The sequence below is a fragment of the Molossus molossus genome, unplaced genomic scaffold (assembly GCF_014108415.1).
Source record: "Molossus molossus isolate mMolMol1 unplaced genomic scaffold, mMolMol1.p scaffold_m16_p_13, whole genome shotgun sequence".
NCBI classification, from domain to species: Eukaryota; Metazoa; Chordata; class Mammalia; order Chiroptera; family Molossidae; genus Molossus; species Molossus molossus.
In genome coordinates this window covers 59,794,718-59,811,465 of record NW_023425348.1, presented here as the reverse complement: position 1 = coordinate 59,811,465, position 16,748 = coordinate 59,794,718, and the positions used below count along the sequence as shown (strand labels likewise).

Genomic DNA, 16,748 nt, shown 5'->3' with positions numbered 1-16,748 from the left:
CAGCCAGGGCAAAACAACAAACTTTTTATTCTTCTGGCAGTTAGTGTAGTACTGCATCACCCATATTATCAGTATTAGTAAAAAATGTACCATTTTGTATAATTATTATGTAGCAAAGAATCTGAAGAAGAGCACCTCATTTAGTGCCATGTGTTCAGTGTGTGCTTGGTTAATGTTGATAATGTTACCAAAGATATCCTGGCAGTACTTAATTTCTTTCCTTGGAGTCCTTTGATTTAAAAGGCAAATGCTGGTATTTGGAGTTTTGACAGGGTTCCATTCATTGCAGTTCTCATGAGCTGCTTTAGAATTGAACAAAGGCACAGAATTGAATAGCTGTAAGCATGCAAAGCATTGTTCAAGGCTCAAATAAATGCAGCTTTTAAAAAAAGAATTTAATTTCTTCTTCCTTGTGAACAGATTGAAGACCAACTTTCCACATACCGATCATTGCACAAATCCAGGCTATTTGTTAAGTCCAGTCACAGTGCAAAGAAACATATGTGGAGAAAATACTAGCGTGAAGGTCTCCATTGAAATTGAAGGATTTCAACTACCGGTTACTTTTACATGTGATGGTAGGTTTATAGTTCCCCAACCATCCTGTTTTGCTCTGATTTAGAGAGGAAATGTTTAAAATGCTCATAATTTTCTTTCTCTTAAGAAACCAACTCTGTTATTAGTATCCTTTTAAAAAATTATGTTGAAATACTTAACATTCATTAGTTATCCTTTTCAAAAACTTGACATTTTGTTTGAATACTTTCCTGGTTAGGATCAGTGGGAAAACAGTTTACCTTTGTAACTACTGTACATATTTCTCTGAAAAATGCTGAGCAACTTTGGTTAATCAGTGGCTCTTGGCCAAGGCCTCAAAACATTAGATAAAAAGGCCAATAAATAGGTAGCTAATTAAATAGAAAGTCCGATTCTTTATTTTCTTTTTTTGTTTTATGGCAAGAAGCATGGTTGTTTATAAAAAGCTGTCAGTGAGATTGAAATTCCATTTATCTTGCTAAGCTCCTCCAAGGCAGTGATTTTCAACCCTTTTCATCTCATGGCACACATAACCTAACTACTAAAATTCTATGGCACACCAAAAATATAATTTTTGCAAATTTGACAAAAAATAATAATTATAATTTTGATTCATTTATACCAGTTGGCTATAATGTTGGCTATTGTCCTTTTTTTATTTGATAATCTAAGGGGAAAGAAGTCAGTGCCTCTAACTAAATAGTCAGGAATTGCACGTTTTAAAATTTTTTACAGCATACCAGTTTGAATCGCTGCTCTAAGGAGAAGTTATTTCTCCTTTAGTTATAAGTCTTAGAAATTTGATATGGGTATCCTTTCTAGAGATGTATCCCCAAGTCTGTAGGAAATTTTTTGTTTTAAGTTTAAAAACTACTTTTATTTATTTTTTATATAGTTTATTGCTTTTCACAGTGTACATTATTGTAATGAGCTTCAGCAGTAGAATAAGATCCTCTATTTCTATAGTACTTTGGCCTAAAAATTATGCCATTTTTTTTCTTTAATGGTTATGACTAGGAATGTGTCCAATATTTGGATACTTTCTTTGTAGCTTTGTACTTTTCAAGGCCCTTTGAAAAATATAATCTGAAACAAAAATATTACTCAATTATAAGCAGTCATTCTTTTAGTTTCTAAAGGAAGAATTCTTTTTAAATATATTTCACATTTTGGTTTGCGGAATCATTTAAATCTAAGTATGCGGTAAGAATTAATACTAAAACTAAAGGAAAAAAGACAATAGACCTTTTGATTGAAATAAGCATGAGCATCAATGCTTACACACTGATAACAAATGTTTTAATTTGTATCCGATTTTGACTTGGCTATGTCAAGATCTGATTGCTTAAAAATTTTCAAATGCCTATTTGGTGCTTCATAAATGTGCACATTTATAATGCACATCTCTGTTAAGAAATGCAACCATATTATGGTACAAATGGTTTGTTCAAATTATAAATATTACCATAATTTGCCTATTCAGAAATGTAGCCATTATATTAGAGGTTTTATGGCCTTTTCTGCCAAGCTGTTAATTTTCATGAGGTTTGAATGTAATCAATGTCTTCTAAATTGAACATAGGAGTTTGAAGTATAGAAATAGGTTACTTTAAAGGTTACCTTAGTTTTAACGTGTTGTAATCTCAGTATCCAGCTATTGCCCAGAGTAATTGAACAATACTTCCTACATGTTAGATTTTTATTCTTTATCGGAAGATTTATGAGGCAAATGTCAAACATTTAAAATGGTAATTCTTTCCCTTATGATGTGATATAAATCATTATTTGCTAGATATTGCTAAATGTCATTCTTCTTGGAAGTGTCTATAATAGGGAGGTGGCTTTTTTAGCTTAGATCTGCCCTAATATAGTTAACCACTACCTGCATGTGGTTATTGAGCACTTGAAACTTGACTAATAGATTGAGATGTGCTCTAAGTATAAAATACACACTGGATTTCACATACTTAATTGAAGAGAATGTAAAATATCTCATCAGAAATTTAAAACTCCTGATTATAGGTTGAAATGGTATTTTAGATGAAGTAAAACATTAAACTTAGCTTCACCTGTTTCTTTTTACTTTTTTTGTTGTATCTACTAGACATTTCTAAATTATACATGTGACCTGCATTTTATTTTTACTGCATAGTGCTGTCTTAGATGATAAGAAATACAATCTGAATAAATGTATACTTAGACTTAAATCAGCAAAATGAAAATGATGACTAACTCTTTTACAGTGAGTTCTACTGTAGAAATCATTATAATGCAAGCCCTTTGCTGGGTGCATGATGACTTGAATGAAGTTGATGTTGGCAGCTATGTTTTGAAAGTTTGTGGTCAAGAGGAAGTGCTGCAGAAGTAAGTTTATTTATTTAATTACTGAGCAACATCATTGGAAATTACATTTTTAACAGCTTAAATTAGAAAAGTTTCAAGTTCATTTTGTAATTCCAAAATACATTGGGTCTTAAATGAATTGATTCATTGTATTAATCAACTTGTATCAAGATATACTTTGTCTAAGAAATCATGTCTAAGACAATGGAGGGATTTCAGAGATGATTAAGACATGGTGCCCTGGCCAGTTTGGCTCAGCAGTTAGAATGTTGGCCTGCGGACCAGAGAGGCCCAGGTTCGGTTCCTGCTAAGGGCACATACCTCGGTTGCAGTTTATCCCCAGCCCTGGTTAGGGTTGTGTGGGTGGCAACCAGTTGATGTGTCTTTGATATGTCTCTCTCACATCAATGTTTCTCTCTCTCTCCCTCTCCCTCTCCCTCTCCCTCTCCCTCTCCCTCTCCCTCTCCCTCTCCCTCTCCCTCTCCCTCTCCCTCTCCCTCTCCCTCTCCCTCTCCCTCTCTCTTTCCCTCCTGCTCTATCTCAAGATAAATGCAAAAATGTCCTCGGGTGAGGATAAAGAAAAAGACAATGGTATTTCCCTTAAAACGCTTATGGTATCAGCCCTGACTAGGTAGCTCAGTTGGTTGGAGCATCGTCCCAATATGCCAAAGTTGTGGGTTCAGTCCCTGGTCAGGGCACATATAAGAGTCAACCAATGAATGCATAAATAAGCGAAACAATAACTCTGCCCCTCCCCCTTGAAAATCAGTAATGGAAAATGAAAATGAAAAATAAAAAGCTTATAGTCTCAGATAGGAAGAGTGGTGGGCAATTAGTTGATAAGTAAATGTAATTTTTTTTTTCTTTCTGCAAAGGGTCGATAGTCACATCATTTATTACAGACTCTATTTTCCTTTTGTAGCATGCACTATTATTCCCCACCCCCCCCCTCTTATGTGCCCCTCGCGGGAACCGAACCTGGGACTCTCGGTCCACAGGCTGACGCTCCAACCTCTGAGCCAAACTGACCAGGGCTGCACCATTACTTTATACACAGTGGTAAACTGTGATTTTCTTTTTACCTGAAATAACTATATGACTTTCTGAACCAGATAATTATTGCATCTGGCAGTTAGTTATATTACTGATTTCATCCTTTTAGGCTACTAAAAATGTCCTGTCCCTGTTTTTCTTATTTTCTTCTTCATCTTCTTTTTTCTTTGCTTTGACTCTTCTCATGTAGAATTATTCCTCTATTTTAATACTCACACTTGGTTAAAAAAACTCTCTCTGTATTTTACTATTCTCTTCAATTTTTGATACAGGTACAATTTATATTTTACTTTCACCTCTATAATTTCTAGTTTAAAGAAAATAACATTGATGAATAATAATTAATATATTTTAACAGTAATCATTGCCTTGGAAGTCATGAACATATTCAAAACTGTCGAAAATGGGATACAGAGATTAAACTGCAACTTTTGACCTTAGGCGCAATGTGCCAAAATCTGGCCAGAACAGTAAGTGTTTACCTTATAATTGAATTGCATTTAGTTAAAACTGAATAATTCTGCTAATGAGCCAATTTGCAGTTTGTATATTCTCCAAGATTTCTGGGTTGGACTGGAAATGATGAACTCTTTAACTCAACAGGAATCTTTTCAGCAGAAGCAGGTGACTTTTAATCATGGAGGTTTTAGGTAGCATACTACTCAGTGCTGAAGGCCTATTTGAACATCAAAGTAGAGAGATTAAAAATTTGATTTGTAGTAGTTTTGCACAAGAATGAAAACATCAGGATCTAGTCAAGGACAAATGAGGAAGAAGGAAAGATTTTGAATACTAAGTATGGTTTGGGGCAGGGCATGACCATATTGACCTTTGAACCAAAATACATTATTTTTCACCAAATGAACACTAATTCTGTGTTTTTAAAGTACAGTGCTTTCTTTGGAGATTTAAGCAAAATAGCTGGCAGGGAATGAGGCCATTTTATTACTGTATATGCACTTGATGAATTTTAATCTCTAAGGAGAATTACTCTTCATTTGGTAGAATTTGGGGTGGAAAAATATCAGTCATTTCTACTTTCTCTTTTATTTTCTTAAATTTTGCTTCTATGTTAGGTAGAAATTATTTCAATTTGGTGGAAAGTATTTTACAAAATTCAGTACATTTTAGCAATAATTGGTAACTTCTCTTTTCACTTTCTTAAGAAACCATATTCTTGAGTATATTTGTGTTGTAAGGACTTATGGTAGGAGAGACCAGTAAGTACTTCATTACTGGGAATAAGGTGGAGGGAAACCTGAATATCATTAGGAAAAAAATGCACTCTACTTCATTTGGCTGTCAGCCATCTTTAAAAGTATTTTTAGCTTCCTAGTCTCTGTGTGTAGAACAGAAGTAGTTTTTGCTTTGGGAGCTATTTATGAATCAGAAACTAGACTTAAAAACATTTATGTTTACTCATTTAAAAAACAAAAATTTCAGGATGTTGAGTCACTTTTTTGGAGTCAGTTATAAATAATATTTATAATTCTGATAATATTTTAACCTCAGTTTTGAAAAATCACTTTAGTTTTAAGAATTTATCATACATTTTAACTATATTTAAATTGGCAATAGAAAGACCGAAGAATGGATTTTATATTTTGGTAAATATTTGTGTTATATATGTTTGTTTAGGCTGAAGATGATGAAACACCTGTGGATTTAAACAAATACCTGCATCAAATAGAAAAACCTTATAAAGAAGTCATGACAAGGTGTGGCAACTAAAGTATTAATTGCAGGGGGGTGGGACCAGGAGGAGGGGGAAAAAGGAGAAATATCTGTAGCAAAAATAAATTAATAAAAATTGCAAAAAAAAAAAAAAGGTATTAATTGCAGGTTTTCAAACTTTGCTTTTGGATAGCAAGACATTTATTTTAGTAAATAAGATAATCATTTTTGTATATAGTATCCTTCAGCCACAATAACTAATTGTTCTTTATTTCAGACACCCTATTGAAGAACTTTTAGATTCTTATCACAACCAAGTGGATCTGGCTCTTCGAATTGAAGTACGTCTTAATTCACATTTTGGCATAATGACCTACAGATTCTTGTCTCTGTTCTCTTAAATGCTAGAGTTGGCATTGGATAAAATGTTTATAAAAGGCTATTTAAGCTATATTATTTTTTTTTAATTCTCACCTGAGGGCATTTTCTTGCATTTATCTTCAGCTAGAGCAGGAGGGAGAGAGGAGAGAAGAGAAAGAGAGAGTGAAACATTGATGTGAGAGAGACACATTGACTGGTTGTCACCCACACAACCCCAACCGGGGCCAGCGACAAACTGCAACCGAGGTACGTGCCCTTAGTGGGAATCAACCATCTCTGGTCTGTGGGCCAACACTCCAACTGCTGAGCCAAACTGGCCAGGGCATATTTATTTATTTTTATTAATTTGTTTTTGTTACAGATGTTTCTCCTTTTTCCCCCCATTGACACTCTCCTCCCCATAACCTCGCCCCTTCCCCAGCTTTGTTGTCTATGTCCATTGGTTATGCATACATGCATATAAGTTCTGTGGTTTATCTCTTTCCCCCTCAACATACCCTCTTCTGGGGTTTGTCAGTTTGTACCCTATATCTATGTCTCTGGGTCACTTTTGTTCATCAGTTTGTTTAGTTCATTATATTCCACAAATAAGTGAGATCATGTGTATTTGTCTTTCTCTGCTTGGCTTGTTTTGCTTAGCATAATATTCTCCAGGTCCATCCATGTCATCTCAAATGATAGGAGATCTTTCTTATAGCTGCATAGTATTCCATTGTGTACATGTACCACAGCTATTTTATCCATTCATCTACTGATGGATACTTAGGCTGTTTCCAGATCTTAGCTATTGTAAATAGTGCTGCCATGAACATGAGGGTACAGATATTCTTTCTGATTGGTGTTTCAGAACACCAATATTCCTAGGGTATATTATTAGGGTATATTAGGGTATATTCCTAGAAGTGGGATCACTGGGTCAAATGGCAGTTCAACTTTTAACTTTTTGAGGTAACACCATAGTGTTTTCCATAGTGGCTGCACCAGTCTGCATTTCTACTAGCAGTGTACTAGAGTCCCCTTTTCTCCACACCCTCACCAACACTTGTTGTTTGATGATTTGTTGATGACAGTCATTCTGACAGGTGTGAAGTGATACCTTACAGTTGTTTTAATTTGCATCTCTCTGATAATTAGTGACATTGAGCATTTTTTCATATGTCTCAGCCATTTGTATGTCCTGTTTGGAGAGGTGTCTATTTAGGTTCTCTGCCTTTTTTTAATTGAGTTCTTTGTCTTCCTTTTGTTGAGTTGTATGAGTACTCTATATATTTTGGAAATTAATCCCTTATCTGATGCATCATTGGCAGTTATGGTCTCCCATATGGTGGGTTCCCTTTCCATTTTGGTGGTTGTTTCTTTTGCTGTGCAGAAGCTTTTTAGTTGGATGTAGTCCCATGTGTTCATTTTTTCTTTTGTTTCTGTTGCCTTAGGTGTGGTATCAGTGAAAATTCTGTGTATGATGTCTGAAATTTTATTGCCTACAGTTTCTAGAATTTTTATGGATTCACAAGTTACATTTAAGTCTTTTATCCATTTTGAGTTTATTCTTGTGTATGGTATAAGTTGGTGGTCTAGCTTCATTTTTTTGCAAGAAGCTGTTCGATTTTCCCAACACCATTTGTTGAAGAGACTGTCTTGACTTCATTGTATGCTCTTGCCACCTTTGTCAAATATTAATTGAGCATATTGTCTTGGGTCAGTTTCTGGGTTTTCTGTTCTGTTTCATTGATCTATCTGTCTGTCCTTGTGCCAGTACCGTGCTGTTTTTATTATAGTAGCTTTGTAGTATAACCTGATATCTGGTAATGTGATTCCTCCTACTTTGTTCTTCTTTTTCAAGATTTCTGTGGCTATTCGGGGTCTTTTTTGGTTCCATATACACTTTTGGAGTGTTCTAGTTCTGTGAAATATGTCGTTGGTATTTTGATGGGGATTGCATCAAATCTATAGATTGCTTTGGATAGTATGGACATTTTAATGATGTCAATTCTTCCAGTCCATGAATAAAGTATGTGCTTTCACTTTTTTATATCTTCCTCTATTTCTTTTTTCAATGACCTGTAGTTTTCTGTGAAGAGGTCCTTTACTTTTTTGGTTAGTTTATTCCTAGGTATCTTAACGTTTTTGCTGCGATGGTAAATTATATTGTTTTTTCAGTTTCTCTTTCTATGAGTTCATCATTGGTGTGTAAGAATGCCGTTGATTTCTTGACGTTAATTTTGTATCCTGCTACTTTGCCAAATTCATTTATGAATTCTAATAGATTTTTGATGGAGTCTTTAGGGTTTTCTATGTATAATATCATGTCATCTGCAAATAATGAGTTTCACTTTCTCCTTTCTAACTTGGATCCCCTTTATATTTTCTTCATGTCTAACTGCTGTGGCTAAGACTTCCAGTACTATGTTGAATAAGAGTGGCAAAAGTGGGCATCCCTATCTTGTTCCTGTTCTTAAGGGGAATGCTTTTAGTTTTTGCCCATTGGTATGATGTTGACTGTAGGTTTTTCATATATGGTTTTTATTATGTTGAGATATGATCTCTCTATTTTCACATTGCTGAGCATTTTTATCAGAAATGGGTGCTGGATTTTGTAAAATGCTTTTTCAGCATCTATTGATATGATCATATGGTTTTTTATCTTTCATTCTGTTTATATGGTGTATCACATTTATTGATTTGAGAATATTGTACCATCCTTGCATCCCTGGGATGAATCCCACTTGGTCATGATGAATAATTTTTTTGATGTATTGCTGGATCCGATTTGCTAATATTTTGTTAAGGATTTTGGTATCTGTGTTCATCAGGGATATTGGCCTGTAGTTTTCTTTCTTTGTAGTGTCTTTATTTGGTTTTGAAATTAGGATTAGGCTGCCTTCATAAAATGAGTTTGGAAGTGTTCCGTCTTGGATTTTTTGGAATAGTTTGAGGAGAATGGGTATTAGATCTTCTTTGAATGTTAGGTAAACTCCCCTTGAAGCCACCAGGGCCTGGGCTTTTGTTTGCTGGGAGTTTCTTAATTACATCTTCAATTTCCTTTGTTGTTGTTATTGGTCTGTTCAGGTTTTCTGTCTCTTCCTGGTTCAGTTTTGGGAGGCTGTGTGTTTCTAGAAATTTGTCCATATCTTCTAGATTGTCCAGCTTATTGGTGTATAATTGTTCATAGTATGTTTTGATTTTCCTTTGTATTTCTGTGGTGTCAGTTGTTAGTTTTCCTCTTTTGTTTCTGATTTTGTTTATTTGATTTCTCTCTTTTTGTTTCTTAGTGAGTCTGACTAAAGGTTCATTGATTTTGTTTATCTTTTGAAAGAACCAGCTTTTTGTTTCATTGATCTTTTGAATTGTTTTTTTGGCCTCTGTTGTTTATTTCTGTTCCGTCCTTTACTATTTCCTTCCTCCTATTAGCTCTAGGTTTTTCTTTTTGTTTACTTTCTAGTTCTTTAAGTTGTAGGGTTAGAGAGTCAATCAGGAATTTTTCTTGTTTCTTGAGGTAGGCCTGTAGTGCTGTGAACTTCCCTCTCAGGACTGCTTTCACTGTGTCCCATAGATTTTGTGTTGTTGTGTGATCATTTTCATTGGTTTCCAGGAAGTTTTTAATATCTGCCTTGATCTCAATAGTAACCCATTTGTTATTTAGTAACATGCTATTTAGCCTCCAAGTGTTTGAATGTTTTTGTGTGTGTTTATTGTAATTGAGTTCTAGTTTCATGCCACTGTGATCTGAGAAGGTGCTTGATACAATTTCAATCTTCTTGAATTTTAGAGATTTGCTTTGTGTCTTAACATGTCGTCTGTCTGAGAATGTTCTATATGCACTTGAGAAGAATATATATTCTGCAGCTTTGGGGTGAAATGTTCTGTAAATATCAATGAAGTCCAACTGATCTAGTTCGTCTTGTAAGGACTCTGTGTCTTTGTTAATTCTTTGTCTAGAAGATCTATCCAGTGGTGTCAGTGGCATGTTAAAGTCACCCACTATGATCGTATTGCTATTGATCTCTCCCTTGAAGTCCTCCAGAAGTTTTTTAATATATTTTGTTGCTCCCCTATTTGATGCGTATATGTTTACCAGTGTTATATCCTCTTGTTGGATTGATCCCTTTAATATTATGTAGTGACCTTTTCTGTCTCTTATTTTGACCCTCGTTTTGAAGACTATCTTGTCAGATATGAGTGTTGCTACACCAGCCTTTTTTTCATTTTCATTTGCTTGGAAAATTTTTTTTCATCTCTTCACTTTTATCCTGTGCGAGGCTTTAGTTGTGAGATGGGTGTCTTGTAGAAAGCATATATATGAATCATGTTTTCTTATCCAGTCAGCTACTCTATGTCTATGTCTTTTGATTGGAGCATTTAATCCATTTACATTTAAGGTTATTATTGATAGATAGTTATTAGTTGCCATTTTAATTTTTTTTCTTTTTTGGTACGTGCCCCTAGGGGGATCCGAAACCGGGACTCTCTGGTCCTCAGGCCGACGCTCCAACTGATGAGCCAAACTGGCCAGGGTGCCCTTTTAATTTTATGCCTGTGTTGTGTTCTCTCTCTCTCTCTCTCTCTCTCTCTCTCTCTCTCTCTGTTTCTTCTTTTTACAACAGTCCCTTCAGCATTTCTTGCAGTGCTGGTTTGGTGGTTGTAAATTTCTTTAGCTTTATTTAATCTGTGAAGCTCTTTATTTCTCCTTCAATTTTCAGTGATAGTCTTGCTGGATAAAATAGTCTTAGATTCAGACCCTTGCCTAGCATTACTTAGTATACTTCCTGCCACTCCCTTCTGGCCTGCAGTGTTTCTATTGAGAAATCAGCTGACAGTCTAATGGGAGCTCCCTTGTAGGTAACTTTCTGTCTCTCTCTTGCTTCCTGTAAGATTCTTTCTTTGTCTTTAATGTTTGCCATTTTTATTATGATGTGTCTAGCTGTGGGTCTTCTGGGGTTCATCTTGCTTGGAACTCTGTGTGTTTCCTGGACTTGTGTGACTTTTTCCTTTACCAGTTTCGGTAAGTTTTCTGTCATTATTTCTTCAAACAGGTTCTCTATTCCTTTCTCTGATTCTTCTCCTTCTGGTATATGCAAATGTTGTTATGTTTTGTATTGTCCCACAGCTCCCTTATTTTTTATTTTATTTTTTTGTAGCATATCAGAACTTTATTTTTAAAATTTTTCTTCACTGATTTTTATTTTTTTGTTTTTTTATTTTTATTTTCTTAATCTTTATTGTTGAATGTATTACAGATGTTCCTCTTTTTTCCCCCATTGACCCCCTCCTCCCCACTCCCGCCCTGCTCCTGCCTTTTCTCACACTGTTGTCTGCGTCCATTGATTATGCATATAAGTTTTTTGGTTTATTTCTTCTCTTCTCACCCTCTAACCCCCTTCCCTTTGAGGTTTATCAGTCTAGTAACCAATTTGTACTTATTAATCCCTTCACCTTTTCCACCCATTCCTCCAAGCTCCCTCCCATCTGGTAACCAACAAAATGTTCTCTGTATCTATGAGAATGTTTCGGTTCTGCCTGTTCATTTTGTTTGTAAATTCCATTGTTGATAGATATGTATTCATTGCCATTTTGTTTGTTCATATATTTTATGTTTTTCTTCCAAAAGACCCTTCAACATTTCATATAATAACGGTTTGGTGGTGACGAACTCCTTTAACTTTTTCTTGTCTGGGAAACTCTTTATATGTCCATCGATTCTAAATGACAGCTTTGCAGGATAGAGTAACCTTGGTTGTAGGTTTTTGCTTTTCATCCCTCTGAATATTTCTTGCTACTCCCTTCTGGCCTGCAAAGTTTCTTTGGAGAAATCAACTGAAAATCTTATGGGAACTCCCTTGTAGGTAACTAACTGCTTTTCTCTTGCTGCTTTTAAGATTCTCTCTTTGTCTTGAACCTTTTGCATTTTGATGATGATGTGTCTTGATGTGGGCCTCTTGGGGTTCATCTTGTTTGGGACTGTCTGTGCTTCCTGGACTTGTATGTCTGTTTCCTTCACCAAGTCTGGGAAGTTTTCTGCCATTATGTTTCAAATAGGTTTTCGATTTCTTGTTCTCTCTCTTCTTCTGGCACCCCCAAGATGCGAATGTTGGCACGCTTGAAGATGCCCCAGAGGCTCCTCACACTCTCCTCATTTTTTTTGGATTCTTTTTTCTTTTTGCTGTTCTGATTGGGTGTTTTTTGCTTCCTTAGATTCTAAATCGATGGTTTGTTTCTTGGCTCTACCTACTGTACTATTGAATCTGTGTAAATTATTCTTTATTTCAGTTAGTACCTCCTTCATTTCTGACTGTGCATCCTTCATTTTTGACTGGTCCTTTTTTATGCTCTTGAGACCCTCACTAAGTTGGCTGAGGTTCTCACTAAGTTCATTGAGCATCCTTATAAGCAGTATTTTGAACTCAGCATCTGTTAGATTGCTTATCTCCATTTCGCTTAGTTCTTTTCCTGGAGGTTTTTTTTGTTCTTTCATTTGGGACCTGTTTCTTTGTCTCCTCATTTTGGCTTCCTCCCTGTGTTTGTTTCTATGTATTACTTAACAAGAGGTATGGGGCTACCTGAGACCAGATGCTGCTTGTTTGAAAGAATTTAGGAAAACCTGAAGCAGGATCCAAGACAGGCCAATCCTGTGGTTAAGCAAGTGGCAACAGCTTGGGTGGGCCTGAAAGTTGGGTGGGGCCGGGCCTTGGGGAATCACCAGGGCGGGGCAACCAGTGTGAGCCAAGTTGCTGGAGTCCCAGATATGGCGGCTGTCTGCCACCCCAGGGAAGGGCTCACCAAAGGAACAAAGGCCTCTGACAGCACATCTATCCCCGAGAAAGCCCCTTCTCCAGCCCTTGCTCCAATGCCAAATGGCTCAGTTCTTTGCTGTGTGTCTCTGGCACCCCTTGAGCTGTATCCCCTCCAAGCTTAGAGGGAGTGAGTCTGATAAGTCTGGTGTGGGCCCTTTAAGAGGAGCTGCCTGGGGCTCCAGCTGCCTCAGCCTCCCTGAGCCTCATCCCGCTTGTTTTTCCTGCCGGAAGTTATGGGGATTCTCTTCCTGGCACTGGAACCCTGTGGTGGGTGCCTGGTGTGGGACGGGGACCCCTCAGTCCTCAGGGAGGACTTTCCCAGCCGAGGTGTCCTCCTGATTTTTATATGCCACACGTGGGTGTGGGACCAGCCCCACCGCCTCTGCCCCTCCTACCAGTCTCGATGTGGCTGCTTTTTTAATTCCGTAGTTGTAGGGCTTCCATTCAGTTTGATTTCAGGCGGTTTTGAATGATGGTTGTTCAGTAGTTTAGGTGTAACTTTGATGTGGTTGTGGGAGGACGTGTTACCGCGTTTACCTACACTGCCATCTTGACTGGAAGTCCTCTTTAGTCCCACAGCTCCCTTAAACTCTCCTCCTGCTTTTTAAACTTTTTTTTCTATTTGCTGCTCTATTTGCGTGTTTTCTCTACCTTGTCTTCTAAGTCGCTGATTCGGGCTTCAGCTTCTTCTAAGATACTATTGAACCCTTCTAAGGTATTTTTCATAACAGCTATGTTGTTCTTTATTTCCTCTTTACTTTTATGCATAGCTTCTACCTCTCTATGCGTAGCTTCTACCTCTTTTTTTAAGCTGAAGTAGTTCCCAGTGAGCTCTTCATAATTCTTATTAAGTTGATTGTAGTTCTCAAATTGTTTGAGCACCCTTAAAATCACTGCTTTGAATTCTTTATCTGACGGGTTGTTTTCTTCCATTTCCTGTAATTCCTTTTCTAGTGATTCCTGTTTTTCTTTCCTTTGAGTGTTGTTTCTTTATCTCCCCATTTTAGCCGTCTGGTAGTTCTAGACCCCGGGGAGGGATGTGTAGGCAGGTCACTGTGTATCAAATATGGCTACTGTGCCTCCCAGACTATTCTGTTGCGTATCGCCTTTTGCCTGCTGTGGATCCTGGAGGACTTACTACTGAGGGCTGGTATTGGTGTGTCCTGGGAGGTGCTGCTGCTGGATTGCATGGGCTTCTCTGAAGCTGTGTTCCCAGCTGGTCGCTGGTACCATCTTTAGCCGTATTCTCAGGCCCTGCTGGAGCTATACTCCCTGCCCGCACTTTGGGCAGCTAGGTCACACTGGTCTGTCTGGGGCCCCGGCTCCACATCACTCTTGTAGACCGCTGGGTCGCACAGGTCCCTCTGGATCCCCGGTTCCGCATTGCTCTTGTGGGCTTCTGGGTCGCACAGGACCCTATGGATCCCTGGCTCACCACTGCTCTTGTGGACAGCTGTGTTGCACAGGCCCCAATGGAGCCCCAGGTCCCGCTGCTGGTGGCTGGGAAGTGCTACTGCCCAGTGGGGCTCAGCTCCTGTCCAGCCTTTGCTGTATTTTGGGGGATGGGTCTCTGCTACTGATCTGTGCTTCTGTTGCCTGGGGATGGATGTCTGCTCCCCAGCCTTTGTTGCTGGAGGTGTCTCTCGAGTCTGATCGGGCTGCTACTGTGGGGGATGGTGCTGGGCTTCCGGCCATTTGTGGCTTTCACAAACCATACCTCGGCAGCTCCACTATTGTGCACTGGTCTGTGTTGACACAGGGTGTCCACTGGACTGATGGTGCCAGATGAACTGGTGGGCTCAGGTTTCTGGGCCCTAGCCACTTTTACTGACTCCTCCCAGGAAAGACCTGGGATCTTCCAAAATGGTGGGACCTCCCTGCAGCGCAGGGAGAAGCGGCCTGAAGAAGCGCTTACTTTGGTAGCTGACTGCTCCCTGTTCACAGCACAGCAACCCTCTGCTCCGCGTCTCTGCACTTCACAAGTTTGGTCATTCACCTTCACATCCACTTACTCCCTCTCACACACTTGCTCACTCTCACACACTCAACCTCCTTCCTGTGCTGCCCGCTGCCATCTTTTTTTCCCAAAAACTTAAAAAAAATTTTTTTTCTTTATTGATTTTAGAGAGAGAAGGGAGAAGGAAAGACGTAGAAACATCAGTGAGAGAGAACCTCGATTGATTGCCTCCTGCACGCCCCCCCACTGGGGATTGGGCCCACAACATGGGCATGTGCCCTGACCAGGGATCGAACCAGCGACCTCTGGGTGCATGGGTCGACACTCAACCACTGAGACACACCACCCAGACCAAACTATATTCTTGATATTGATGTTTGATGACTTGTTTCCTGACCCAGCTTATTAACAAAAATTGTCAATAATGCTAAGTCAACACGTCTACTCTCACTTCAGCTTTATTACTAAGAGGAACCTTTAGTTCAGTTCAAAAAAAGCATTTATTGAATATTTACTATATGCTAGTTATTGGAGTTATCAAAACGAGTGACCAAGTCCCTATCTACCAGCAATTTGAAGCTAGTGATGGGGGATTTAAACAAAATTTTAGTATTAAATGTAAGACAGAGTTATGCTTTGGGATTTTGGGGAGATCAGTAAGGATACATTTCTCAACTTAAGGGTACAAGGAAGGCTTCTAAGAAGGGATGTTGCCTGAGCTACCTCTTAAACACTATGAGTTACTAGAAGAAGGTAGTTGGGAAGAGCATGTAAACAAAAACACGCAGGTGTGATACATATGTTGGAGATATAAGAACTTATGTAATAGAGTACAAACTATGAAGTGAAAGTTGGGAGATGACATTGGAGAAAGCCAGGCATAAGTTACCATCTTATAATTCATGTTAAAGAATTTTACTTTATCCTCTAGATAAGGGGACTATATTCAGTCCACTGTCTATTCTTATTAAATATAATATTTTTTTTAACACAGCCATACCTATTTGATTATATAATTGTCTATGTTTGCGTTTGTGCTCTAATACTAGATTTGAGTAGTTAGGACAGAGACCATATATCCTGCAGAGCTTAAATTAATTACTGTTTGCCATTTTACAGACAAAGTTTGCTAATCCCTGTTATAGCAATGTAAGGTGTTTTTAGCTGTGAGTGGAAAGTGGAGTTGGGTGTGATTTAGTGTGTGACATGGTTAGTTCTGAGCTCTGAAATCACTGTGGCCATACTGTGGAAGTTAGATTTAGGGTTGGCAAGACTGGTTTTAGGAATACTACTTAGGAAGTTGTTTTTTTATATAGTAATCTATGTGAAAAATAATGACAGGTGAAGGTTAAAAAGGAGGAAACTGACCAACAATACTTAGGAGAGAAAATAAGGTTTTCATAGGTAATGAGATGTAAGAAATTGTATAGGATAACTTCGCTATTTCTGGCTAGTAAGCAGAACATTCTTATCAATATATATACATCTTCATTTATTCAATAAATGTTTACTGAGTATCTCCTCACTGTGAGGCACTGTTGTAGGTGTTAAGGACACAGGAGTAAACAAAAGAAACTGTAATCCCTGACTTCAGTTTAATTCTAGTTGGAAGAGACAGACAACAAAATGCACTAACGAAGTCTATATGATATCAGGTGGTTAAGTACTATAGAGAAAAATAAAGGAGGAGAGTAATGCATTTTCAAATAAGGTAATCAGAGTAGGCCTCATTGAGAAGATGAATTTGAGTGAAGAACTGATGGAGGAGAGAAAGAAGTGATCTGGAGGAGGAGTATGCTCCATATATTTAAGGTCCACTGGACCTTTGTAGCTGGAATAGAATGAGGGAGGGGGGCAAGAGTGGAAACAGATCAATTAAGAAAATATTTTGCTAGCCTTAGGAGAGATGATGGCTTGGACCAGGATGATTACTGTAGAAGTGGTAAGAAGGGACTGAGTTCTGTGATATATTTTCAAGTTTATGCTAAGATGATTTAGCGATAGATTGGATGTGG

At 37.9% G+C, this 16,748-nt stretch overlaps 1 protein-coding gene across 5 annotated transcripts in view; it reads left to right on the top strand.

Annotated features, from left to right (window-relative positions):
* The window catches only part of PIK3C2A (phosphatidylinositol-4-phosphate 3-kinase catalytic subunit type 2 alpha), a 121,668-nt gene that overhangs the window by 52,063 nt on the left and 52,857 nt on the right, over positions 1-16,748 (top strand). For all 5 annotated transcript variants that reach the window (XR_004959341.1, XM_036260136.1, XM_036260140.1 and 2 more), the window contains exons 4-8: positions 421-578; positions 2,781-2,901; positions 4,292-4,403; positions 5,572-5,651; positions 5,885-5,948. Coding sequence is in view for 4 of the 5 variants with exons in the window: in XM_036260136.1 (XP_036116029.1) it covers positions 421-578; positions 2,781-2,901; positions 4,292-4,403; positions 5,572-5,651; positions 5,885-5,948 (535 nt within the window). In the remaining variant the exon portion in view is untranslated. The remainder of the gene's footprint in view (positions 1-420; positions 579-2,780; positions 2,902-4,291; positions 4,404-5,571; positions 5,652-5,884; positions 5,949-16,748) is intronic.